Source organism: Pseudomyrmex gracilis, unplaced genomic scaffold (genome assembly GCF_002006095.1).
Source record: "Pseudomyrmex gracilis isolate BER0280 unplaced genomic scaffold, ASM200609v1 scaffold_93, whole genome shotgun sequence".
NCBI classification, from domain to species: domain Eukaryota; kingdom Metazoa; phylum Arthropoda; class Insecta; order Hymenoptera; family Formicidae; genus Pseudomyrmex; species Pseudomyrmex gracilis.
The window spans coordinates 84,877-112,142 of record NW_018020677.1 but is presented as its reverse complement, the minus strand read 5'-3'; the positions used below and the strand labels follow the sequence as shown (position 1 = coordinate 112,142).

General features: G+C 43.8%; 2 protein-coding genes across 3 annotated transcripts in view; both read right to left on the bottom strand.

Moving 5' to 3' along the window:
- Positions 1-217: 217 nt before the first annotated feature.
- On the bottom strand, positions 218-2,845 carry LOC109855610. Its single transcript, XM_020430059.1, has 6 exons — positions 2,814-2,845; positions 2,345-2,626; positions 1,836-2,261; positions 1,078-1,585; positions 563-973; positions 218-443 (listed from the first exon to the last, which is right to left on the bottom strand). Exons 1-6 carry the CDS (start codon positions 2,826-2,828, stop codon positions 223-225), a joined length of 1,863 nt encoding a protein of 620 aa, XP_020285648.1. The 5' UTR covers positions 2,829-2,845; the 3' UTR covers positions 218-222.
- A 3,725-nt stretch (positions 2,846-6,570) lies between these two features.
- Positions 6,571-27,266, bottom strand: part of LOC109855600 (protein jagged-1-like) — a 40,673-nt gene continuing 19,977 nt past the window's right edge. Inside the window, exons 3-6 of one of the 2 annotated variants that reach the window (XM_020430045.1) lie at positions 16,890-17,181; positions 11,603-12,221; positions 10,097-10,743; positions 6,571-10,018 (exon numbers count right to left, since the gene is read on the bottom strand). In XM_020430045.1, coding sequence (XP_020285634.1) covers positions 8,301-10,018; positions 10,097-10,743; positions 11,603-12,221; positions 16,890-17,181 — 3,276 coding nt within the window. In that variant the 3' untranslated portion in view covers positions 6,571-8,300. Of the gene's footprint in view, positions 10,744-11,602; positions 12,222-16,889; positions 17,182-27,266 lie in introns of both variants that reach the window. The other variant, XM_020430044.1, reaches the window with a different exon arrangement.

Sequence of the window (27,266 nt, the reverse complement as noted above, 5' to 3'; positions counted from 1 at the left end):
TAAATAAAAATATTTTTTATTTTGCGTATTTTACTGCATATGTTTTGCATAATTACATATTTTGTACATAACGCATTTTGCGCATCGTATAATATAGCTATTATATATAGCAATATCGAAAACACTTGTAAAATATATTGCGCCATAATTTAATAATAAATTATTTTGTTGAATCTATTTTATTTTCATATTATTTGCGCTTTTTAGGTTTGACACTTTCTTCTAGATTTTCTTTGGTTTTTTTTTAGCAACTTTAGTTTTTTTAAGGGGTTTCCTTTTCTCCTGCAGTGCCACTGTCTCGGGATATTCTTTCAAATAAGTTGACTTCAACAATTGTAAATCAACAGTTTTAGTTGTCGGCTTCGTAAATTCTTTCACGATCTCGTCAATGAGCGACTTCGGAAGTCGTAGTTTAAAGTTATTTATCAGTTCTTCGAACTTTTCTACAAAGAAGAAGAAAAAAGTTCTTTAAAATACAAAAATTGTTCTATAATTTTTTAATAAATTAATAAAGAAATCTAAGTGATGAAGAAGAAAAACCTCGATAGATTCTCGAACATACTTTGCGAAATTAATCCGTCATCCAACGACATCACGAAATGTCCGAAGTTACGTCGCAGTCTCTTTTTTTTATGTTTCATCGCTTCGTAGTTAGCTCTATCCAGAATTATCCTTTTGACATTTGGTCCAACAAGCGAATAATTACTCAAAATACCACCCAACCTGACTGTGATCCACGGTTTGAATGTCTCGATTGTTTTTAATTCCGGAAGAACATCCGTTTTTGTCCAGATGTTCTCCAAGTCTAGAAGACGTAAGGCAGCATCGGATGATAAGTGAGAAATCGCACGAACCAAAGCCAAAGCGCCTTCTGCTTTTAAAGGATTGTTTCCTAAGTATAATTGCTGAAGCTTGTTATTTTGCGATAGAGCTGTTGCAATAGATGCGGCATTTTCTTCGTTAAATCTGTTCCCTGAATCAAATGCAAGCAAAGAATATTAGCTTAAAAAACCTCTTATCGTCTAACATATTTTACAATATCAACATATATTTTGTGTCTGTGATGCATATATTTACAGCTCAAATTTAGTGTTTCGAGTGTCTGCGAACGTGCTAATAATTGATTTAGATGCAACACGCATTCCGAATCAAGTGAGTTCCAAGACAGATTCAACAAACGCAACACTTCGTTTTTGATGATTCCATCGACCAAAGCCTTCATAGTCTTGGCGCTGTTCAGAGAGTTCCAGGACAAGTCTAGATCCGTCAAGGTTTGGGAACGCGATAGCAAATGCCGCAGACTTCCCGAACAAGACTCGTCCAGATGATTGTCGGACAAATTAACGCTCTGCAAGCTGTCGCTATTTGATAACGCGTAAGCAATGTGTTCGAAGCCTTTGTTCTCGATGTTGCAGCGACTGAGATCGAGCGTCTTCACGATTGCGTTCGTCATTAATGCGTCGCACAAATTCTTCGCACCGTTCGCGCCGATTTGACAACCCGACAGCGATAAGTCGGTTATCGTGTTGTTCCTCAGCAGCAGATCGTTCAGATATTCGCACGCGTCCGCGGACAATTTATTGTCCTGCAATAAAACACTTTTGACTCTCTGATCAAAGATCTGTTTCAACAAATGTAGCTCGTAATCGACGTAAGTTAACGACGTTTTCATCATAAATGTTTAGATTCAAAAGCTTTAATAATTAATTGTTACATAAGATCTTTGCAACAGATATTGTCATCGTTGTTTTTAAATATTCAAGTTGAGATGTTGCTTTAAAAAATAAGCTCTTTGTAACAAAAAAATATATTTTTTTAAACTTTATTTTCTGTACCTTTAAGTCTATTTTTTGCACAAAAGTGTTGTCGACCAAAGCGTCACATATTACTTTTAAAATCAACGGCTGGACCCCGTAGTAGCGCAGATTTAGCTGGTCGCTTAGAAACATGTCCTTTAGCGAGGCAATTGACCTCAAACGAAGACGTTTTACTGTATCATAAAATTTCTGCACGCCATCGATGTCATAAACAGGCGGGCTCTCGCGCAACAGCCAGAAAGCCGGTCGTAATCCAGGATCATCCGGGATTGGATATACCATATACGGATCCGATATCTTTAACTGGGACTCGCTGATGTCTATCTCGCGCAAACATAAATGAATCGAGCTCTCAGTGGTCGTTCGGTCGCTCACGGCAACCTCTTCTTCCGGAGTAATTGGCGTTTCTTCAGATATATCATCTCTCTCTTTTATTCGGACCTCCTTTATATGTTACATGTATAAAAAAAATCGTTTGTATCATATGTAAGCGTACACGTATACAAAGTGAAGGGAGAAACAATTACCTCAATCAAATGCAGTATCTCTACTTTCTTTTCTCTTATCTTACCCCACAATTCCCTCGCTCGTTTTGCTTCGAATTTTGACACATAGTCTTCCATTATGTCAGTCTCGTCAATTACTTCTTTTACGGCAACTTCTTCTTTTTCTTCTTCTTTTTCCCCATCTTCGTCGTATTTTATGTCTGTTTCTGTAAGTTCAGCATAATCTTCATCATCGTATTCACTCCATGGTTCTACTTGAGAATATTGCCAAGTTTCGTTATCGTCTTCAACGTCTTCTAAAGTCTACAGCATTTTGAAGATGTAATCTTTTTTTATCTAGTGTAAAAATGTTATTATAGTAAATTGATGAATCATATTTTTATCATTCATTTCTTTGGCTTTGAAGAGGCAAAAATATTATAGCAAATATCATATTGAGAAGAGAGAAAAAAGAAAGAGATATATATAAGATTATTTATTATTCAGATACTCGTGTGACGTCCATGTTAACTATTTTTTTCAATTTTATGTGTATAAATATCGCAGAAAAATATAAATACGCGTAACTTCAAAATTTCTAATAATTACACGAAATTAGTTACAAATGTGAGATAAAAGTCGAATATTATACGATCTTTTGTTGAAATGGTTCGAATCTTTGCTGAGAGAAAGAAAACCGCGACAGTGAAGATAAAAATCATCCTAAATATAAAAAAGGGCATTTGGACCGAGAAGTGCGCGTTTTGGAGCCGAATGTATCGCATCTATTGTTGCCTCTTTTCCGCGTTGCCGATTGGTTGGTTGGTTGATCGAGTCGAATCGAATCGGTAAGAGAGTAAATAACGAAAAGCAATTTTGAGACAGGTCGTCGTATATGTAGAGAAAATTAAAAACGTAACTAAAGTCACGTGACAGAAAAGAGTAGAAAAACAACACGTGAAAATGACGTGACTGTAATTTATATTATGTATAACATTAAATAAAATACATATTATACATATAATTTATTATATATTTATAATATTATACTTTATATTGTATTATATGTATTATATACATACTACAGTAATGTCACTGACCTCGGCCGCGCGGCCTTGGCGGGATCACTGACCTCGGCCGCGCGGCCTTGGTGGGGGGAGGTCACTGACCGCGGGCGCGCGGCCTTGGTGGGGGGGGTCACTGACCTCGGTCGCGCGACTGCGGTAGAGTCACCGACCTCGGTCGCGCGACCGCGGCGGTGTTACTGACTTCGGTCACGTGATTACTATATATATATATATATATATATATATGCGTATGTGTGTGTATTATATATAGATATAGAATATTACATATAATATATATAATATTCTCTTTTTTACCTTTTTCCCTGTCACGTGTTGTTTTTCCACTTCTCTCTCTCTCACTATTATTTAAGTTTAATTTTCATGCGTTATTTCTGACATTTCTCATATGTGTATTATGTGGTTTATAAGATGTATATACTATCTGTCATCGCGGTGACAGATTGTGTTCACTGACAACACGTTAAATAAAAATAACAATAGCGTGCGCGTAGCGCGCGCTTGTGTTGTGCTAGTTAATCAAAACTACTTGTGGTTAAAAGTAATAATAAAGTTTTCATTATTACCTTATTTTAAACCGAAGGGAAGACTGGATTAAAACAAAATCGGAATAAATTTTACAACAGATTAGAGTATTATATTTCACACCATTTTTTATTTCTTATTTAATTACTTTTGTCGTATATAAAATAAATATATTGAATAAATAAATATATTACAACATTTTAGGTCAGTATAATGATATTAGCTTTAGATTTGAACATTTGAAGTGTGTCTCATTGAATAAACTGTATTACTATTAGAGTTATACAGAATTTGTAATTGTTAGCAATTAAACGTTTAAAAACATTAAAAGTAAACGTTTTTAAATGTTTATACTTGTATTTAGACATATGTGACCTTCAAGTTAATACCATTCTGAGTTTGACGCGGTATCTATGTGTACATTCTAATAATAAAAAAATAAGAAAGTAGAAGGCAGCAGACATGAATCTAATGCCTTCAGAATAAAGTCTGTTTACAAATTATTTATAAAAAACTGTTAATTGTTTTGCAGCTGTTATTTTAGTCGTCATGTTGATAATCGAATGCGCTAAATCATTTCGTCATCGGCTGTCCGTATCGTTTCGTTTTACGTTACAGGTTACAGTTGCTTTTACGGTTTGTTCCTGTTTAATTTGATTTTTGTTTTCTTGCATTTATGTTCCGAGATCGAGTACGCGTAATTATTCCTGTGTCATTTTAATCAAACAATTTATTTCTTTAACTTTTTCTATACCAAATATAAGACGGGATATCATGTAAAACTAATACCTGTTTTTTTATTACAGTAGAATGAACTATATTGTTTGCACTCATTTTTTAGACCTTGGTTTATTTTGGATCTCTTTTTTGCAATAACTCTTGTGTAATAAAAAGTCCGTCTCAACAAATTGCTTCCCACATACCTTACATTCAATTCAAAGATGAATAAATATTTTGTGCTGTTTTTAAATAAACTGACGAAACTTTTAAACACACACTTTAATCCTTCACCGAGCACGTGACTGTTCTTGACGTATTTTTAACCGATTTACTTATATATTTGATTTGAGAATATAATCTTTCAATGTTCTAAAGTAATGATTTTAAAACATGGCAAAATAAAAAAGTTTATACTTAAAATCATTTTTACATAATACGTAAAATTGATGAAGGGTTTCAAGTTAATAATGCGGAGTTGTATCTGAGCTCAATGTGACCCCATCACGTGTCCATTTCAGAATCAAGAAAAACAATATATGTTAATTATAAGTCGTATATTCACGCGCATTACACACATTTTATAATTATTTTCAAAAACACTTACCGAACACAGATATGTTTTATAACATCTGGAAGAACATGTCAAACTATGAAGGTAGTATATACTATATTTTATGAACGTCCGTTCGCAGAAGTCACATTCGTACATCTTCGAAGGAGAAAAAGATATCAACTTTGCTTTGTAAAAGCCGACGAGTGAATGCGCCGAAGCGACGGAAAATGATTTCTCTGACAGAAAAGCCTCTACTAGATGCTTCATCTCCGATTCGGAAATCGCCAATAGAAATTAAGAGATAGATAGATTATTATTTACTAGATATGTGAGATGTGTTTTCTTCGGCGACTTGTTTTGAAACGCGGCAACAATAAATCCGACGCACGTTGGGATCGGTGTCAAAATAGCTTGTATGTAAATTTAATTGTTCATGCAATAGAATTTTATATTATTTCTATTGTGTCTGATTTTCTAGAAATGGAAACAATCATTTTCTTCGTATTTATCGCATCTCTTTGATCCTTGTGGCGAAAATAGTCAATCGACGACTATCGCGTCGTTTCACACGGGTCGTAATGGTTTATCGCGAGATGCGTGATTCATCTACCGGCTATTTGTCAAGTGGCTCTTCCAAACCATTGTATTGTCATTTTGGTAGATCGTTCATTCAGTGCGTTACACGCGCTTGAACATACACGAGACGGATTCTTCTTGTTGTCGTATCTCGCCGCGGCAACGAGAGATAGACTCCGAGTGCTTTGTTAATCTCAGACGTCTTCGACGATAATGACGTCGGTATTATTCTCAATGAAACAATCGCGACGGGGCATTGAAATCAGCTGATGAAACTCATCGCGCATCGAGTTCTCTACTTCTCGTAAAAAAAATGCTGATATTTGTTATTTAAAAAAATTTATTTGCAGGTAAAAACACAAAAAAATCGAAAGGTGTAATACAATTAATGAATTGCGAATCATGTCGAAGTGTTGTACTTTTTATTGAAATCTTTCACATCGTTGTAACTCTATGTAAGGGAAAGGGAAAGAAATGGAGGATAGATAGGGCAGATAAAGAAGGAGCTTATGTACACACACACATAAATGTTTGCACATTTCTCAGTATCGGATACGAACGATCACAAAAACGCGTGGAAATTCGCTTCACCATGTCTATTGTCGATTTTTTTGTAGATCACGAGAAATCAGTTCAATAGGTGCTTCGTCGGCTTTGCGTGAACAAAAGAGAACTGAAGTGAACAAAAGTGAGCCGGAAAATCGTACGACGAAAAAAATGACCGACCATTGCTTGGTGACCTAGATATAATTTTAAAATATACGACGAGAAAAAAAATAAAATAAAAATAAAATATAATATATATATATATAATATAATATAAAATATAATATAATATAATATTTATATATTTATATATATTTTCATCGTCTCGCTGCTATGTATTCGCACAATAATATAGTTTTTTTCATATATATATATATATATATATATGTATATGTATATATATATATATATACATATAAAATAAAGTATCTATTATATAAAACTTTGTGTTCCTTCTTGCTGTAAATTCTATGTACGCTTAGAACAAACTACGCTTCTTCGTTTTTAAACTAGTTTACTGCGGAGAGACGAGGGGAGGGATAGGCGCGAAAACGCTAATATATATATATATATATATATATATATGTATAAAAATTGCACATTCAAACGTGGAGTCGATGATGACTGGAGGACGAAAACGATGTATTGGACGTGTGTATTTGAATTTATTTACATCGTTTAACGATGCAATATTATGCGCGTACTATGTACACATTTGTCTTCGTCGCGCTTCTATACATTGTCTAAATTTTGCAGTACAACAAGGCGGTATCGCGTACAGATCACGCGCCGTGTTCTCGCAAAGATAAAACTCGAGCTGAAGACGAACACGCAGAGTACCACAAAGCGATTTTTTTTTTTACACAACGACGTTGTTTCTTCTATGAGTATCACAATAATATCGTCTGAAGGAACGTTTGAGAAGACCACGTTATGTATCATACAAAGACAAACCACACACTTTCACGTACAACAATGTCTGGGCACGTTTTAATCACGATGGTTCCGAATGAGATTTCAAAGTGCACAATTTTTTTTTCGCCAAACTTATTTACAAATTACGTATTTGTTTTTATATCCATTTTTTTTTCGCCTTTCGAGCAGAACGCAGCTTCACATCGATGATTACACAAAAACGGTACAATTGTCTCGAAAATGCGACGGTGCCATCTATAAGTTGTGTATGTGTTTTTCAAATCATATGTCAAAAAAACAAAGTGCTAATGTGACGTGACGGTAGACGCAATCAATATCAAAAGAGATGAAATACAAGAATGCAGGTTCGCGCACAAGACACACGGAGATGGCAACGTCGAAAGGAATGGAAATGAAGTATATAGGCTTATCGAAATTAATAAGTACGAGCTATATACATATGTACACAACGATAACAATTTATTATTGTCATAAAAAGTATTTATAATTGTTGATCGCTTCTTATCGTAGCGCGAGAGGGGCGAATGAGGAGAAAAAGAGAGGAAAAAAATTTTTCAGTTACTTTCCAAGGATCATTTTTTTTTAAGATCATTTACAAGAGTGAGATGAGTCATCAATATATTCTGTACAGAAATTTGAGAATGTGTGTGAGCGATCATTAACACGCTATTGGCGCTACGAACAAACTGATCGAACAAGGAGACACGCGTTTGACATTTTTGTCTCGTAACGATACACAATATTTAAAACTAAGTTGCTAAGCCCGATAAGAGTCGCGCGTTCTCTTTCTCTTTTTTCTCTGCATTTGTCCCTAATACGTTCTAAAATTTTTTTTTACGAAGGAGAACTTTAGAGAAAGCTATATGTTCTGAAGTCGTACTTCCAGTTATCACAAAGAAACCGAATAGTCCAAGTAAATTCTCAGTCTCTATATAACACATCTTTTTATTTTTTTCTACAGTTTTTCTTCTAATATTTCTCTCTTGACGCGTCCTCAAGAAGAATCGCCGACACACTGTTCCTCCGACAAAAACTGTTTATTTATAACGATACTTAATCACACGTGTACCGTTAGCACTTGATGCGGCGTCGACGTTTGGCTGGTGCTCGGTTGCTGATGAGGATACGGCGGCTCCTGCAATCTGGACTTGATGTACGGTTTGTGCGATCCTTCCTCGTACGTGAAACTGGCAGTGTTGTTCCTGGCTTCCGCGCTGGGCGGTTTGTAGAGCGGTGGCAAGCGATGCTTGCTGTCGTCGGATACCATCTCGAGGCTTTCTTCGGTACTGGCCAACGTGCCAAGTGAGGTGCCCGACAAAGGCCTCACGACGGACACTCTGGGCTCGGAATCCTGATCCTTGAACGGATTGGCGTATCTTCTGAGATTCTCCTCGTTCTGAAGATTGTTCGACTTCTCATCCAGATCGCTGCGATGACGGTGCAGCGAGGTTTCGCTACTGGTGGTCGCAGTTAGACTCGATCTGTGTCTCAATGTTCTGAGATACCACAGACCGCCAAAAAGAGCCAATAGCAGCACAATAGCCAAAGCGCTGCCTAACACAGCCACGTAACTACCGACGTTACTCGCGTTCGTCGAGCTGAGCTCGCTCAACAGCGCCGTCTCCACTTTCACCTCTAGCACGGAGGCGAAAGCGAGAGGTCTTGACTGCGGACGACTCAGCATCTCGCCGAGGTCCCGAGCCGCATCGGCCGCTGCCTCGGAAAAGATGGTCACCTCCACGGTATCGTTGTCTCCAGGTTTCAAATCGCACAGCAACACCACTCTCTGTGGTCTTCGTGGATCGGCCAGAAGCTTTCTCAAACGACGACACAATAATTCCACCGATGTGCCTGGTGTTAAGGTGTCTCTTCGCAATAAGATATTGAGTCTCGAACACGTTGGTCCAGGAATAGACTGTCCGGGCCAACAAGACGGTGGAGCTGGCAATGCCGGCGGACCAACGCGTCTTCCAGTTTCCACTGGACGACATTCACCCCATGGTGAACACGGCGGCGCCAGGCAGCTCTCGGCCGGACTAGGAACACAGACCTCGTGAGTCAGACAAGTCGACGTGACGTTTAGACAATTGACCGGACCGCACCAGACGTTGCTGCATCGATTCTTGCTGTTCCGACACTCGCATACGTTGCAATCGTCGTCCCACGTGGCGGCGATGCAGCCGGGCCCGCCGGCCGTTCGAATCTCGCAGCGCGAACCGATTCTACCGGGCGGACAAATGCACGAATAGCTCGCGATGCCGTCCACGCAAGTAGCTCCAGCGGTGCACGGATTGCTCGCGCACTCGTTCACGTTGATGCGACAGTCCGGGCCGGTAAATCCAGGTGCGCACTCACATCTGAACCAGTTGATGCCGTCTACGCACTTGCCGCCGTTCAAACACGGCAGCATCTTGCAATCGTCGATGTTGCTTCCGCAGTTCGGTCCCTCGAAGCCCTCGCGACATACGCATCGGTAACTGCCGTCGGCCTTGTTCACGCAGGTCGCGCTGTTTTCGCAGGGGTTGCTCACGCACGCCGACGGCGACGCGATGTGGCAAGCCGCGCCTTCCCAACCCGGCGGGCAGTTACACGTAAAACCGTCGCCGTGATCCTTACAGGTTCCGCCGTTCCGACAAGTGCCCGGTTCGCAGTGACCGGCACGTAGCGTGCATGTTTTTCCCTTCCAACCGCCGCGACAGATGCACGTGAAGTCCGCCACGCCGTCCACGCAGGTGCCGTTGTTGCGGCAAGGTTGCGCCAGACACTCATCCACATCTGAAGAAAGATGATTATGTTCATTCACTTTGCTAAGTTTTACTCCGTCTATTTTTCGTCTCGTATCTTCTAACTCACCTTGATCGCAAAGATTTCCACTCCAGCCTTCCCTGCAGATACACTGGAAGGAGTTAACTAGATCGACACAAGTGCCGCCGTTCAGGCAAGGATTGCCGCGACAGTCGTTGATGTTCTCGTGGCAGTGCGTGCCGTTGTAACCCGGATTGCACGTACACTTGCCGCTGGTGCAGATACCTCTTCCGCTGCACGGTGTACCTTGGTTGCCGCAGCTGATCTCATCGTTGTTCGTCAAATCGTACTGCGGATTGTGCGGCGTCGGTTCCGTGCAGTTCTTGCCTTGCCACTGCTCCGGACAGTGACAGTAGTAATCGGTTTGCGTGTTGAAGCACGGTGCCGAGTTGCGACAAGGATTCGGACTGCAGAGATCGCTCTGATCGATCTCGCACTGATAACCGGTAAAACCGACCTGACACACGCACTCGTACGCGTTCACCAGGTCGCGACACTCGCCGCCGTTCTGGCACGGCTTGGACGCGCACTCGTCGATGTCGTTCTCGCAATTCTTCCCGGAGTAACCGGGAGTGCAGCTACAGTGGTAATCGTCCACCAGGTCGATGCAGAGCGCGCCGTGCTGACACTGGCCGATGCAATCGTCGATATTCTTCGTGCAGTTCTTGCCGGTGAAGCCACTCAGACATCGGCATCTGCAACAACAGCGAGATGAAATTGCAAAATCTCGCGGCGTTAGACCTGACAAACTCGGTGAAAAGTCGTTTGCATGCTTTCGAGAAGCATCAGTTGAATTCGAACGATGATTTTGCCACGTCGTTTCATTAATTACCGCTCGCTCGTTCAACGACGAGTCTAATGGATTCTTAAATCACGTTTAACGCAGTCGCTCTCAGTCAACTGCGACGCAATGGTTTTTTTTTTCCCCTTCGTCGGTATTACTTTACGAGCGGGAGTAGTAAACTGAGCAAATTGCGGCGCTGTCATAAAAAGAAGTCGAACACTAAAGATATATTATTATTATTGTTGTTTAATGCAATACTACGAAATACGCGAAAGAAAATGGTCTATAACGACTTAATTTCCGATAACCGCATCGTCCGTGGGAAACCTGTTATTTATATGTAACGCACTGTGATTCGAGAGGAGAAAAAAAAATAGAAAGACTGAACGCGGGAACTTCGGTCTACGATGACGCGAACTCGTTCTCGAGGGACGCTGTTAACATGATATTTTACCGTCCGTCCTGATAATTATGTACGCGATCGCGAATTATCAGGTAAACACGAGAGGATAATAGCAATGTAACTCACTGATATATCTTCTATTCTGTGATTATCGAACGTTTTATTGAATAATTATCTTTGTGCGTACACATATCGCACATGCCTGTCTCTCTATCGTTTGTAACAAACGTACAATTTTCCAAATTTTGTTCGGACAATAATTCTTGCTTAAAAATATGAATTTTACATTTTAACAAGGTCGGGATTTTATATATATATATATTTTCCGTTTAAGTAGTTTGAAAAAAATTAAATTTGACAATCCCACCTGTAGTCGCCGGCCAAGTTGGTGCAGGTGATGAAATTCTTGCAGGGCGACTCCTTGAGCGCGCACTCGTCCACGTCGAACTGGCAGAGCACGCCCTGCCAAGCGGTCGGGCAGTTGCACACGAAGCCGTTCTTGCCGTCCACGCAGGTGCCTCCGTTCTGGCACGGTTGCGACGCGCACTCGTCGATGTCGGTGGCGCACAACGGTCCCGCGAAACCCGGCGCGCACTCGCAGATCGCGTTTTCACCGAGTTGGCGACAGGTCGCGCCGTTCAGACATGGATTGGACGCGCACGGATTGTCGACCTTCTCGCAGGTAGGCCCGGAAAAACCGTCCGGACACGTGCACTGATACTGATCGGGCGCGGTGTTCTCGCAAGTGCCGCCGTTCTGGCAGGGCTCGTGGGTGCCGCAGTAATTGAGGTCCTGGTCGCACAGGATGCCACCCCAATTCGTGTCGCAGATGCACTGCCAGCTCGAGCCGTTGCAGTAGCCGTGCTTGCAGCCGGGATAAGGCATGCACTGGTCGCACAAGTCGCCGCGCCAACCGTGCCGACACGTGCATTCCCCGCTGACGTTGCAATGACCGTGCACGGGGTGACAGCCCTCCTTGCAGACGGCTACAAAAATAAAATAATTTTCGAGAACTTGTCATTTTAATTCATCACCGGTGTACAAATTTGGTCAGATATACCGATATTTGCTAACTGTGAATCACGAAGATCGGCATATCGCTTTTTGTAAATAAAGATTCGACGTCCGACTGAATGGTGTTTTCGCAAGTTTTACTCATCGCTCGAGCCATACATCGCGAGAAAGCGACTGAAAAAGAATCCTCTTGCTCGCGCGGAGAGACGTCTCTCGGAACACATTCTGAATGATGACGTGGACGGATTAAGCGTCTGTTATTCGTCTTCCGTGCGCGGCACACGACACGTAATAGTCATTGAGTCGAGCGAACGTAATTAGCGGAGCTGTAATGAACGAAACGGGCGTGTATACGTACGACGAACGCGGAAGAAAAGCACGCGTGATATCCTTTCTTTGGCTTACAACGAAGATTGTAGGATAGCACAACGAATGTCTCGAGACGTAGAAGCGCAGCTGGAGCAACAGGTATACAACGTACATACATACAGGTGGTCAGATGACGAAATCTAATTTCTCCGCGTGCGGCCGAGAATACCGTATTCTCGGAAACTACGAGCGCGACGACGACGACGACGACAATGATGACGACTCGCTTTCTCTTCCTATTTGCTGAGATGAAAAAAATAAAAAAACAAAAAAAAAAAAAAAGGGGGGAAACGACACGGGAGGGATGAACGTGACGGGGGGATCTCATCGGGACCGGGCAACTCAATTAGCCGGTGGGACAGAAAGACAGATGAGAAGTGACAGAGAGAAGGATTATCCCTCCGACTGTGAAACGAAAACTCATGCCGCGCTGGTGTGCGCGCGCGTATCTCTCTGCACGTATATCTTCTCTTCGGGTTTCGGTTTGGCCCTTGTGTGTATACCGACCACCTCTTTCATACGTTACCGTATATATTCGCGATTATCGCGTGTTCGCGCGTGTATACGGACCGTATGCGTGCACCGCGCTTATATATATGTGCGTTAACATATAATACCGCCCGCGGCATCCCTAATGATTAATAGCCTCCGCTCTCTCGTCCTCTCTCTCTCTCTCTCTTTCTTTTGCGCAAACAACGGACATTTACGGATATTTATACGCGACAGTCGCCGCGATACTTCGGGGTCCCCTAAATGACGACGCGACACAGCCTGGCTTGCGTTTTGCATATACGCGCGGAGATATGTATATCGTTGTCCTCCGTCGTGTAGGATCGAGTCATCCAATCGAAATCGCGTTTCTTCGCGTTGCTATATACAGTTTTACAATTTCCGCGGATTTTCCCGCCGAGTTTAGAAACTTATAAATCCCCGCCTCTCAAGCTCGAGCAATCGTACTCTCACATGCCTACATGAGAAGAGAGAGAGAGAGAGAGAGAGAGAGAGAGGAGAGGAGGAGGAGGAGGAGCCGGAGCTTGATTAATACGCCGACAGTAGGTAAATTAACTTTGCGCAATTTTCTTCCTGCGATAGGCATCGTCGTCAACTTTTTTCGCGCGGTCTTCTTGCGCGAAACAGTTGCGCGAGAAGAGAGAATCCCGGTGGTTTGCGATTTTTTGCGCGACTCCTTCGCGGAGTCTTGTGCGTGCGATTATGACAGGATTGCCGCGTTGGTTGTGCGTGTGAGACTCACGCGGAAGTATTTTACCCCGGAAAATTTACGTCCCGCGATCACGTCGTTGCGTACGTCGCGAGAAAAATTCTGATTTGTCTGTCGGTAATCCGTGCGTTAAATCCCGACCCAAGAGAGTCTGTCTCTCTGTTAGATGGTAATTATATTTTTATTGCGCGTTAAATGAAAACTCATCTTTCGACGAGGCACGTTATTAATTTCATGCAGAAGAGTCTTCGAGCGAGGTTAAAATTAATTTAGATTTAACATGTTGCTAAACACGATTTAACATCTTTCACAGACAGCGATTGTAAAAATCGTCTAAGAAAATAATCTCGTAAAAGTTTTGAAATTTATAGTTTTTACCTCCTTAGCAAAATTTGTTTGATTTTTTGGTTTCTTTTTGGCTTTTTTGTTTTTTTTTTTTCTAAGAGAAACCAGAACTGAGATATAATAGTTTTGTGAGAAAAAGAGAGTTAGAAAAGGTTTATAAATTTTTAGAGTGAGCGTTCGTTGAACTTCCAAGATCCTTTCGCGGCTGCCAGATGTTAAAGGAGCACCACGTATGCACTTAGCCCGCAGAGATTTTACCTCTCGTGCGACCAGGTTGGCGCATCGTGTGAAGAGGATGCACGAGTGAAATTCTCCTATTGACCTTTCACATCGCGACAAAAATGCCACAGCCAGTTTTCTCTCTCTCTCTCTCTCTCTCTCTCTCTCTCTCTCTCTTTCTCTCTCTCTCTCTTCTCCGCAACTCATCGCCTTGCACGAGCACGCGATCTCTGCCGATAGTCTCTAATTGGGGTTTTGCGCGTTTTTCTCATCCGTCTAAGTAGAACACGCTCAAAACGATAACTCGGATCTTCCTGCATCATTAAACGAGAAAATTTTTCGCTCTTTCCCGTGCCGGGAAGATTCAATCTAGCCGATATAATATCGCAATAACTCACCGAAGTGGAAATGAGATTACGTCGCGACGTAATTAGCCACGTTGCTTGTGTCTGGAAAAGCGGATTATCAATTCGAGAAAATCACGCGGTCGCGCTTTGCTTATCAAATGGCACAATCGCGTAAAGTTTACAGTGTCAAGGAAAACAGGCGGAGCGTCATATCGAAGAGAGTAATCGTACGTCGTTATTAAAATTCCTTTTGTATAATATCATGTGAGTGCGTGCAGAAACTCACTTGCGAGAAGCGACTGAGGAGCAAGCGCAAATTATTATTATTATTATTCTTATTACTATATTTAAACGCAGCGCGAGAGATCGAAAAGTTCTCGGAATTTGCTTTCTGACTTTTTTTTCACAAATTCAATACTCGCAAATAACGGAACGCAATAAGCAGGATACTCTCGCAAAACGATATCCCTCGTTTAAACTGTGTTTCTCGAAATAACTGAACTCCGATTCGAAAGTCGCAAGAGAGCGCAGAGGCGCTGTACTACGCGCGCGTTTGTCTAACGGGCGCGGGACACGGCCGAACGTCGTCGAATGAAACGTGTGGCCTTCTCGCGTCGTCGGTCCGTTTGAGATCGACCTTACATGCGTTGTGGCCCGTGGTAATGGGAAGGGATGACAGTAACCAAGCAGCGGTCACGGCGAGGCGGAAGTAACGATTAAGCAGCGAAGAAAGAGCTGCTTATATTAGTCGGCGCAGCATTGTGCGACGGACCTGGCGTGATGTGTCGCTACCTTTGTAGAGATCGTACGATCATGCGTCTAACATATCCGCCCATTCAGGCACGCTCCCGAGACAATTCGCGTGTTTTGCGATCCGCATGTGGGATCGTCTTCTTCCACACGAGACCCTTTGGACCCGCGAGTTTCCCGCGCGTCTGAATCGTTGGACGAAACGATTCCCGCAACGTGCGCGACGAAGATTCGAAACGCGAAGATAGAAATCGCAGAAGAGAACAGATTGATTCGTCCTTCTGTTTCGCTGTCCTTTCGTCGCGATCTTTTTCTTTTCTTTTTTTTTGTTTTTTTGTTTTTTTGCACCGTCTGTTATAACTGCGCTTTAAAACAAAGATAATAAAACGCGTTATGTGTGTGCGTTCACGGACTTTGTCATTTATGGATCTCTTTTAATTAAGACCGAACTTTTTGCCCTTCGGATATTATCGAGTTCTTGCAGCGAGGAGAAATTATTAATGGCCAGTAATCGAATTGCAAGCTTCGTTAGGGCCGTGAGAAATCGAGTTAAGCGACATCACAGACGACGGCGGCGTATGCGGTAGGCCCTGTCGCGAGATTTCACGCTCGAATAAACGATTAATTATTCCCCTCCGGCGGCACAGAGACAGCAAAAAATCGACCTGCGCCGTTCCGCTATTGACATCATCGAAGAGACTTCTCGATGTGCATAACGAGACGATAAGAACGGGGGGAGAAAAAACACGGTTCGTCGCTAAGCTTCTGATATTTATGTTAAAAAAACAAAAAACACTGAAGCTAACGCGTAATAATGTTCATCGTGCAATTAAGACTTGCCGCTTTATTATACGTATATAGATAGAAAAAATAAATAAATAAAATTGAAATACAACAAACAAAACTTTTTTATATGCGAGGAAAACATTTTGTTCGTAGGTCGTTTTTCAAGAAAATATTCAAAGGGTCGTCAGAAATTACGCGGACGGTCTTTACGTACACGTTACACCGGTATTATGCCCGGTATAATTAATAATGCGTACGGTAATACGCGCGGTTATGCGTGCGGTAACGTAGGATTAATCAGCAATAATTCATTCTAAAGTCGATGCACATCTGAGCACCGTAAAGCTGCTAATACTGAAATATGTTAAGAGCATTTTTTGCTTATCTTTTCATGAAATGCATTTCTGTGCTTAAAAAAACGTAATTACCGTTTGTCAGAAATAATAAAAAAAAAAATAATGTAACGGTTGACGGCGTTCAGAAAATTTCTAAAATTTATTTTTAAGCGTAAAAATGTGTGCTTTAGCACAGCGATGTATGGCCGCGATAAGAATTGAATACATAATCGCGATCGTTGTATCATAAGAATTTTTTAGCGTGCTCACGTCTCTCGCAGTCGACGCCTTTCCATCCCTTTATGCACACTTTGTCCCCGTTCTCGTCGCAGGTGTAGTGGCCGAAAATGTCGTTTCTAGGTCGGCAGAATTTCGTACAGGTCGCATTGTAGTAATGCTCGGCGCACTGTACTCGCATCCGATACGCCAGATGCGCGTTTCTTCCTTGATGATTGAGAGTGTGCCACGTGGGTTCTGGCAGGACGATGCCGCTGAAACTCGCCTCCTCGATCACACCGGCGCTCGCCTCGTCCCTTGCTTGCAGAATCAACGTGAATTGCCTCTGCAACAGAATATAAAACAAATGTTTCATAAATTTGCTAAACACAGTTTATGAGTTTAAAATCAAATTTTCGACCCACACGTCGAAAATCACTTGTTAGTACCTTTGCAAAAAAAAAAAAAAACAAATCGCAAAAAATAAACAGTTGCGTTTTAATTAATAAAACCGATATTTGAATGAACCAGACGTGGTTTGCGATCGAGACGATCCGCACAGGTCTATCGCTGCTACGCGCAAGCCAACGGTGTCGTGACGCAACAAAGTCGGATTAAATGCAGAACGGTGATGTCACGGGCGACAAGGGCTCGTTTGAAAGAGGAAGGGAGGTGGTTTGATGAAGGCAGCAATTAACCCTTGGCCAGCTTGAATAATTCCTCGCCGGGTATGATTCTAACAAGCGGAACCTTCGAAGGCCTGGTGCTTTTGCAAATTTATACAGCGCCTGCTGTGACCTTTCGGGGCGGTTCAAATTATACGCGATGATAGTGTATAGGGTTACCAATTTCAGGACTTTGTCTTACGTAACCGTGAATTAACACGAAAGCGCACGTTGTCGTGCAGAACTATGCGGTAAGAAACAACTTCCGGAATATAAACGGAATTAAATGACGCGGAGATTAGACAGAGGCATTCGTTGCTTGAACGAATTTGAAATACAAAAACACGCGTTGTCTTTGCGCGTTCATAAAGCTCGGATATTATACACAGCCAGTGTCTACAAGTTGTAATGATTATCGATACGTTCGTTACACGTGATAAAACGCGGAACGTCTTTAATTACGCGGAGGTGTCAACACGACGGTTTTTCGTTCTTTACACAGTCGGTTTATCTCTTCGCCATCGTGTTGCGTCGCTCGAAAAGGGGAACCCGATTGGTACCACCAATCAAGGACCGTGAGTGAGTGACGGCCGGCTAATGCAATAAATAAATTCGAATCGTGCTTGCCGCGCGCGGAAGACGCGGCTGTCGTGGCTCCTTTCGTGTAAGTACGGCCGCGCGCTGGCACCCCGATGGGGTTACACGGGAGTCGAGCCGACTCGATGCAATGGTAGAAAGCTGGAAGTGTTCCTGATGGAACCGGTCTCGGCGAAAAAAAAAAAAGACGAGCTCGCACATCGGCGTCTCACGCGCTCGCGAACGCGCGCGTCTGTGTGTCGGTGTGTATAATGAACTTGACGATCCTCGGAATTAGACAATGAGCGCGGAGACTGCGCGAGAGAAACTCGGCTTCGGTATTCGCGGAGAGATAATATTGCGCACAGAAATCGAAAACCTTAACATGTGTCTCGCGAAATTTTAAAACATAAAATTGCGCGTACACAAAAAAAGTTATTTTTTTTTACATATATTAAAGATACGCGCAAATATTTATTTTGTAATTTTATGTATTTTTATATATTTTTGTCATTGTTTTTATTCAATAAAGAAAACACGAATATCTTATTGTTTTAGCTCACATCTGCCCAAACATCTTCTCTTTTATTTTTTTTTTATATATCATTTTATATTATTTATTATATACACATTGAAATTTATATTGAAGAAACGAATGTATGTCTTATGAAGATAAGAGAAAGTCGACATGCTTAATTCAAAGAATACTTCTCAGCGAAGATGAACAATTGAGACGAAAAAGATCGCATCTTTAATTAAACACGAAGATAACACACAGATTTGTGCTGACAAACTAATCTGTTTTCCTTGGCGAAAGATTTCCGCTTCTTGTGCGAGTGTCGAATTGACATGTGAGTTACTTCTTGCCGACTGATGCCTTTTCCGCTTTTGGCATCGTGTATTCTCGGCTTAACCGTGCGCTCGTGACTCAACTGCCAACTCGCGAGTCTTATTGCGAGTCAATTTCTTCCGGCAATAGCGAAATTTGTTGCATAAATCGATCGATTTTCGAGTCGGGTTTTGTTCATCGGAGAAAATTTACATGACACATCGTTAAATATCGTTCGGAAAAGAAAATCATTACGATCCAGATATGTTTCAATACGTTTCTCTTGTCTGAAGCAATATACGCTCGATGATGTAGTGGTTTCAGTACAAAGAGCATGTTGTGGCCAATCCATGAGCGAGTCAGACGTCTCGCGCTAAACGTAAAGTCAGCGAGCTCCGCTCGCCTGGCAGTACCTAGAGCAGATGAGCGCTAATTGGTGTTAATTGGTGGCTCGCTCGAGGGCCGGCTTTCCCACGCCCGCGACTTTCGTGCTCGCTTTTTTTTTTTTTTTTTTTTTACACCTCGTATATATATTCTAATGCGGCCGGTCGGTCGGGCAGCGTCGCTTCCTCGTGAAAAGGACGTTCTTTGTGCTCCAAGCATCGTCGACGCTTCCTTTGTCGCGCCGCTCTTATTCCTCCGCGACGAGTTCGTCACAATTGGGACGTAAATGGTTTAAGGTTAAGGTCAGAGGAAGTGTCCAATATCGCGTCAGATTTTTCGATCCTCGGACTCGATGAGTTTCCAACTGTCGAGTCAGTCAGGAATTCAAATCGTTGCTTTGTGCGCCACAGTAACATGATTTTACATTTTTTTTCTCTATGAGAAAAGCATGTAAGCAATTTTACAATGTAAGCAATTTTTACAATGAACAAAGAAATAAGATGCGCTAAGAGAGAAAGAGAGAAAGAGAGAGAGATAGAGAGAGAGAACAAGAAAAGCTGCCGCAGACGGCGCGCTCGTGGATCTAGGAATTCGCGTGGGTGTTTCGCTACTCGCAGCCTAACAATCGCGCGGGTGTACCTGACGAATTTCCCCTTTCACCGTTAAATACCGAAGGGGAAATTGAAAGCCGACCCGAGGCCAGCCAGATGCGAACGCATCTTCGAGAATAAAGCATCTCGCGGTTGATGATTCAACCAAATGGAAAGTAGCAAACAGGACAGGAATAAATAATCAAATCTTTCGCGGGAGAGAAAAGTTACAGTGGAAAGCAAATATGAAATCGCAGCGCTGAAATTGTGAAATTAAATAAATACCATGTGTGCTTTCCCCATGCTAGAAAGCCGTTTTCCTGTTTTTTTCATAATGACCGTGTTAAACGAAAATCTCTCGGGCATTTTTGGGGAAATAGAATTCACAAGTGATCGCCGCGAAAGAGAGAGAACAATCGGCCGGTTGTCTCAATCGCGACAACGCGATTTGTGCGTGGTGCGAATAATAACTGCGCGTAAACTAATAAAAAAAAAACTCTCAATTACAGATTTGTAATTCGGTTTATCTTATCTTCCTCTGTGGCGAAGAGCAAAGCAAATCTGTGTGGGCGGAGCAATCCGCCGCACAATTAAATATAACGCGGAAGAAAGAGAGAGGAGCGTGGGATGCGCATACGTGCTGCTTTGCGGCCGAATATGTCATCTCGTATTCCACGACCGTGCGGCGCGTAACATGAATTATCCTGTTCCTCAAATTGCGCGACACCGGGTATATACATACATATAGCGTTATTTGGATGCGTGTCCGAGCGCATAAATACGCCGAAACGCATAAATCGTTGCGAACTGAGATTTCCCATGCTCGGTTTACGTCGACGCAGTTTTTCCGCTGTTAAATGTGCAAAAAATCGAAACCGTCAGGTGAACAATCGCAAAGCAAAGTGAACGAAATCGATATTGGAAAGATCGCTGGCATGACCGATTCTCTCCGCACGATCTTTTCGAAGAAGGCACAGTAATTTAACATCGCGCGCGTAGGCGTAGGAAATTAATTAAATTGTGCTCGGTATTTCCGAAGAAGTCGATTTTCCCGCGACAGCCAAGTAATTAAATTTTCTGTGCGGTGGGTGTTCCACGTTGGCGATCAACGCGAGAGTCTTGGATCGATGAAAACATTTCATTGTTTGAAATCGTTATTTTTTCTTTACTATTTACACAAAAAATTCTACACGCACAAAAATATTTATATGTGCAATTTTATATATTATCTAATACGCGAGTAATTGCGCGCAGTAACGCTCGATAGTATTTTCCTGGCGTTATTGTCTTGTCGCGTTTGAAGTCGCGCGAGCGTCGTCGGCGGTCGTGGCGTTCTGATCCAGAATTCGCGCGCGATCCGCATATTCGCGGCCATGTCCTCCATCCGAGCCGAGTTTAAAGGAGATCGAAGAAGCGGACATGTGAAACCACGTAGGATCCCGCTGCGAGGCTATCTGGCCGCTTGCCTGTTTACCAGGCCTGCCTTGTGCCTGCCTCGTCCGTCAGTTCATCGGGGCCCCTATGACTTATACGTGTACACGCGCGTGCGCGCGCGCGCTCGTTGGTAAGCGCAAAGGCAGGCGAACGAGCAGGTAGGCAAGGTAAGATGGGTATTTACGTACGCCGAATAGAGCGCGCCGCGAGTCCTCCTCTCTCCACGTCAGGCGACGTGTCTTAGGTTTCGCGGAAAAGATCGAACGAGTCGTACGTGAGGACGCGTACAAAAGCGCGCGCCATGGCGATCGAACGAGGGTAAACGTATATACCAAGGTTTCCTCCGATTTCTCGCGCGATCTCTCTCTTCTCTTCGCGCTTTTAGATTTCGCGACGCGGAGAGTTCTCACGCACGCGTGTCCCGAGATCGAGCGTGTACCTCATTCCTGACGGGAATTTTATATAATCCGGGCATGCCGAGATTAGACAAAACAAATCGCTAAAAATAGAAACAGCCCCTCATTTCGAGAATTTTGAAGCAATTAGTAAAATTCTCTCCTTTCTTTTTTCTCGCTCTTGTTCATCAAAATAAAGAAAGAAAAAAGAACAAAGGAATTCTAACAAACTCAAATTTAAAGAGAAACAAACAAATTCGATTTTGTAATTGAATTTTCATTTTAATTTTCGCCGAGTAGCCTCTTACGTTACGTAAGATCGTCGGAGAAAATAATCACATACGGTTCGACTCGCTGAGAATCAATCTCGCTAATTGACCAAGCCGGAACACACGGCGGACGTAGCGTCGTCGCGCCGTAATTGAAAAACGCGGCGGCCAACGCCAAGGAACGCGGTTGTGCGCGAGGTGGTGGTGCGCGGCGAAGGATGTTTCTCTCTTGCGATTCCGGTTCGTGGTCCGAGAGAGATTCCCATCCGGTTGCGTCGTCGCGCGTTGCATCGCTTCTCTCTTTCTCTCTCTCTCTCTCTCTCTCTCGGTAGCGCATTCCCTTCGGCGGCGGAAATCTCCGTTCTGGAATCCCGGCGGCTGTCCCCGCTTCCCAATTAGCCGGGTAGCTAATAAATCTCGCGGCGTACCCAGAACTGCGGGAAGACTGCTCGCGGGAGAGGAAGATCGAGAATGAGAGAAAAAGACGAAAAAGAGCAGCGAGGAGAGCAGGGACGGACGGACGTCCGTCGTCGTCTTCGTCGTCGTCGTCGTCGTCTCCGTGCAGAACGATGAAGAGGTGCTCGTTCACGCAAGAGGAGGGCGTTTCACTACTTCTCGCGAGGGCACAAGGCCAAGTGCGCGGCGCGCCTTCTTCTCGCTCGGAAGAACCAAAGTGGAAACGTCGTAGTCTACTGCGGACAGCGATGCTGATGATCGCGCGCTGGTAGCGCGCTGGTTACTTGCGCGTTACCTGCATAATATAAACGCGAGTCGGGAGACTCTCGCGCCTGTGTGTGCCTCGCATTAAATATACTCGCCTAGACCTTTTCCGCTCGACCACGTTTACACCGCGAAAGTACTTTACGTCGAGCGCGCACACGAACTGACTGGGCGAGACTGACATTGTAATGGATGCATTTCTTAATACACGTCGTCGTCGTCGTCGTCGTTGTCGAAGAAGTGATTAGACGTGATACACCGCGTGATGGTGGAGCGAAGCTCGGAATAAAAATCACAGTATTCGAAAATCGTCGTCGCCATTCCTAGAGGGCTTTGAACTGAAAAAATAAGTCGTCAACGAAAAAACCGCGGGATCTGTTCTGACTGTAAATCTTTTTTACCTGCACGTCTTTTACGAGTATTCGTAGAAACGACGAATTAAAGCTTGCGGCGTCCGAGAGAAAACGCGAATCAAGACACCACCAAAGATCGTCCGTACGGTCTTGATAGCCTTCCGAGAGAAAGGAGAAACAGGGAACGAAGAAAGAAAGAAACAGAGAGAAAGAGAGAGAGAGAGAGAGACGAGTTTGGTATGCGCTTCGCGCAGCGGGTTCACACACGACCGGCCCCAAAGGAGAGGGCCCCGGGGCCCCACCGCTTCCTCCGCGCGTTAGCTCCGTTGAGCCCCCCACGGACGAGAAGATACTTCGAGACGAAGGTGCGTCGCCCAAAGCGTGGCGACAATCTTCTTCCCCTCTCCCCTTGTCTTTTGTCGCATTGTGCACCTGCCTGTGTTTGCGCCGCCGACACGCGCGCCCGCAGCTGCATACACAATAATATAAACAGTCGAGTGGTAAATCTCGCGGGTGAGTGCGTGCGGGAAGAGAAGAAAGAATCACACACACACGCACACACACATATACACATACACATACACTGTGATTGCATTCCTCCCCGGGCGATCACGTAAAGAGAGCAATTTCGGGACCGGTTTAAGATTTTCGACAAATTGGTTGCGCTTCCGCGTTTTAAACGGGCGATTTATGCATTCTCTCCGCGGATCTCGCTTCGATGAGAACGCGTTGAACCGCGCACGAGAGGAACCGTATTCTAATTTGCAATAGCCGCTGAATCGTTAAATTTACTGTTGTACAACCTTCATCGTTGCACCTTATTTAGAGATCGCGGAGAGAGATAGATTTTATCATCTCTCTACTTCGTCTATACATAATATAATAATTTCCTCTTCCCTTTCTACTTTTTGCGTCTCTCTTTATTTATCACCGGTGTCACTTTGAGGAAGCGATCTATGCATAAATAAGTCACATTCGCGCTCGCACCGTGAGGAATAATTCTAATAACGACGAAGATGAAAAAAAAAATTTCTCTCCGCGCGTCTATGCCGATGACAAATCATCGCGCGAGTCATTTTGTATCAGCAGCGCGCGGTGATTACGTTAATGGAATTAAGATTAATGCCGGCGCGTGGGAGCACACAGACGGGTGTTGGTGCCGCGATCGTTAACTTTCATTCGAGAGAAATTGTCCTCGTCGGCAGACAGTCGATCGGCCTGAACCGATCGGCAATCAGGAGATCTTTAATTCGCGCGCGAACGTAAATCTCTCACCTCTCTTTCTCTCGCGGGACGACGACGATGCGCCTCGTGATTGTAACCCCCGCGGGCGATGAGAAGCGCAAAGAGAGCAATTTCGGTTCGTTGCACGGGATCTTCTGCTCGATAACCGGTTTGCGCGGAAGTTTTGACAAATCGCTCAGGGCTTCCGCATTCGAAATGGCGCAATTTACGCTGCGCGCGAGATTAGAAAAAAAAAAGCACGCACGATGCGCGCGGACACGTAGGGAAGCGCGACACGACGCGAACGGCCGCCGAGAGATGTAAATTCCCGCGAGCGTTATTCATTATTCGCGTTAGCATCGCGTATTAACGGCGCTAATATATTTGAACAACCGTAGGTGCCGCTCGCGGGCTTAGCGCGCGGGTTTATTCATGATGCTATTAAAAGCGCGCGCACTGCATACCGGCGTCTTCTAGCGAGCGGCGTCTGCGAAACGGGGAAAATAAAACTAAGAGTCTACAAGAGTTATACGAAAAAGATCATTGTTGCCACAATATATAATTACACAGGCATTTAATAATTTCCCTGCCAAGCTGGTTTCGTTTTATTTTATTTCTCTTTTTTTTTTTTTTGTTTAATTATTTTTCAACAGACACAAAAATGCGAGATGAATATAATGTTCTTTATATCTTCGCATATAGGTATGTCTGAAGACTACGTGTTTGAAAGATAAACCATGGCGTGGTTCAAATGCAAATTTCAGGCTTTACGTAAGAATAAAGAATGAAACGAAAAAAAAAAAAAAAAGAGATCGATTCTCGGAGCTCGGAATAGCGGTAGTTTCGGGCCGCACCACGGTATGTTGAAAGGAGAACGGGGGAAGAGCATTGGCGAGAATGGGAAAACGCTTTATGAGAAAGACCACGGGGCCCGTTTTCGAGACGCGGATGTACACCTGTTTGGATCACTGACTCACGTCGCTCGAAAAACCCCGCGGCGTTCGCGACGACGCGTCTTCGAGCGGACTCCTTCATTTTCGTTCCACCGGTTCCGCGTGCCCCGCCGCGTGCTCCTTGGGCCGTCGGCCGTCGCCTTCCGTAATGAATGCCGACTCGGTCGAACATCGTTTATCATTAGACGTCTATTATCCACGAAAACTACGATTGTCGGGATTAATCACGCGTTCGGAGAAAGGAGATTGAACGCGCCATATAGACACGATTTCCAACTCCAATCTGGACGCGCGGGCTTTTCTTTTTTTTTTTTTTTTTTGCTCTCGTAATAAATTCGCGTGCGCCACACTTAAGAAGCAATTTCCTCGATTTGAAATCTCTTGTAATTGAAATGATTCTCGCACATACGTGAATTTGCCACAAAGACTAGCTTTTTCGAGCACAATTTTTTAATCAGAGAGCCTTGAGAGAAAATTTGTCTAACATATGCGCACTATTTTTAGACGACCGTTGCAACATCCACGTAGAAAATCCGGCGTCTCGTGACGTTGTCGCCATTCATAGTGGCGCCCAGATTGGAGACATTGTGCGAGAGTCTGTGTGTGTTCCAGCGCGTTCGACATAGCGGCCGGCCGTGCGTGCCGGCGCATACAAAACGAGCTGACAAGTCGCATATATACGTGCGCGCCGTCGCATGCGAATCGTATATATGCAGGCGAGTTCATAGAGTCGCATCGGCAACGGTCGAACGTCGGAGAGAAATTATCTCGGGAACGAACGAGGTTACGGGTTTCCTCGGAGAGAAGAGGATGAGAGAACAATTCGCGTGTAAGAATGAGAAAAGAAGAAGAAGAAGAAGAAGAAGAAGGAGGAGGTGGAGGAGGAGGAACATCGAGTCACGTGAGGAGAGAGACGTTTGATCGGAGAAAGGAGACGCAAAACGGTGCCGCGCTCGAAGATGCATACAATCCTCCGAGGAGGATTGTGCAAAAGCCAGTACATATACTCTCATCTCCTCGATCGCTTTCCGTGCTATTATGCCACTACCGAGAGAAAGAGAAGAAGAGATGCTTATCCCTTCCCGTGTGTTCCTTCTTTACATCGATATATTGAAATTAGAAGCGGGGAAAGTCGACGACGACGACGACGACGACGACGATTACAACGTTGCGGGGAGGCTGTGCTCTATCGCGACCGCATCACGTTCGCGTAAACTAGGTCGCTATTAGAAAACTCCCGTGCGATTTGCCGGCGATACATCCGCGTATATGTAACCTATCGAAAGTTGCGACGTACGGAGAGCGAAGCCTTCGTGTCCGAAACGCAAACGTTAATTGAGATTTTCTGATGTGCGTTTCACGCGAACGAACACACGTCATATTGTGCGATAATCAGCTTTGAACGTTCGAAATCCCGTGTTGCGTCTAATCGAGAGAGACGAAAGTTTAAACCGACACACGCGGCGCTCGGTGAAGATCATTTTCGAATTATTTTCCGATTTCGGAGCGCTGCGCAAAAACAAAAACTGCGTCCGAGGTTGAAAATCCGCGGGCTCACTGATGAGAGAATCGGGTAGGATTTACATTGTCAAGAAGAGGACTCTCTCGCGGATATTTTCCCAACCGCTAAACGCAGGTGGCATTCAGAAGTTTGCGCGAGAGAAAGAGAGAGAGAGAGAGAGATAGGAGCGTTCACCGCTCACTCGCGCGTCAGCTCCTGCCGACGAGATTATATACACCGTATTCAATCAACGGAGACGATAATGACGGCATTATCCGCGGAAGAGCGATGAAAGTCAGGCGGTTTACCGTTTTTCGTGGCACAGACGCGAAAACAGTTTTGTAGTTATTACACGACGTAAATATACGTAGGTACATATACCAGCGCGTTCGCAGATACCGAGGCATCCGGGCTTTTATCTCTGACTCTCCTCTCCCTCCTTTTCTCTCTCTCTCTCTCTCTCTCTATCTTCTACGGTTCTCTCTCGCCGCGCACGAACTTGTCTACACACTCTTTCTCTCTTCGCGCACCCACGTGT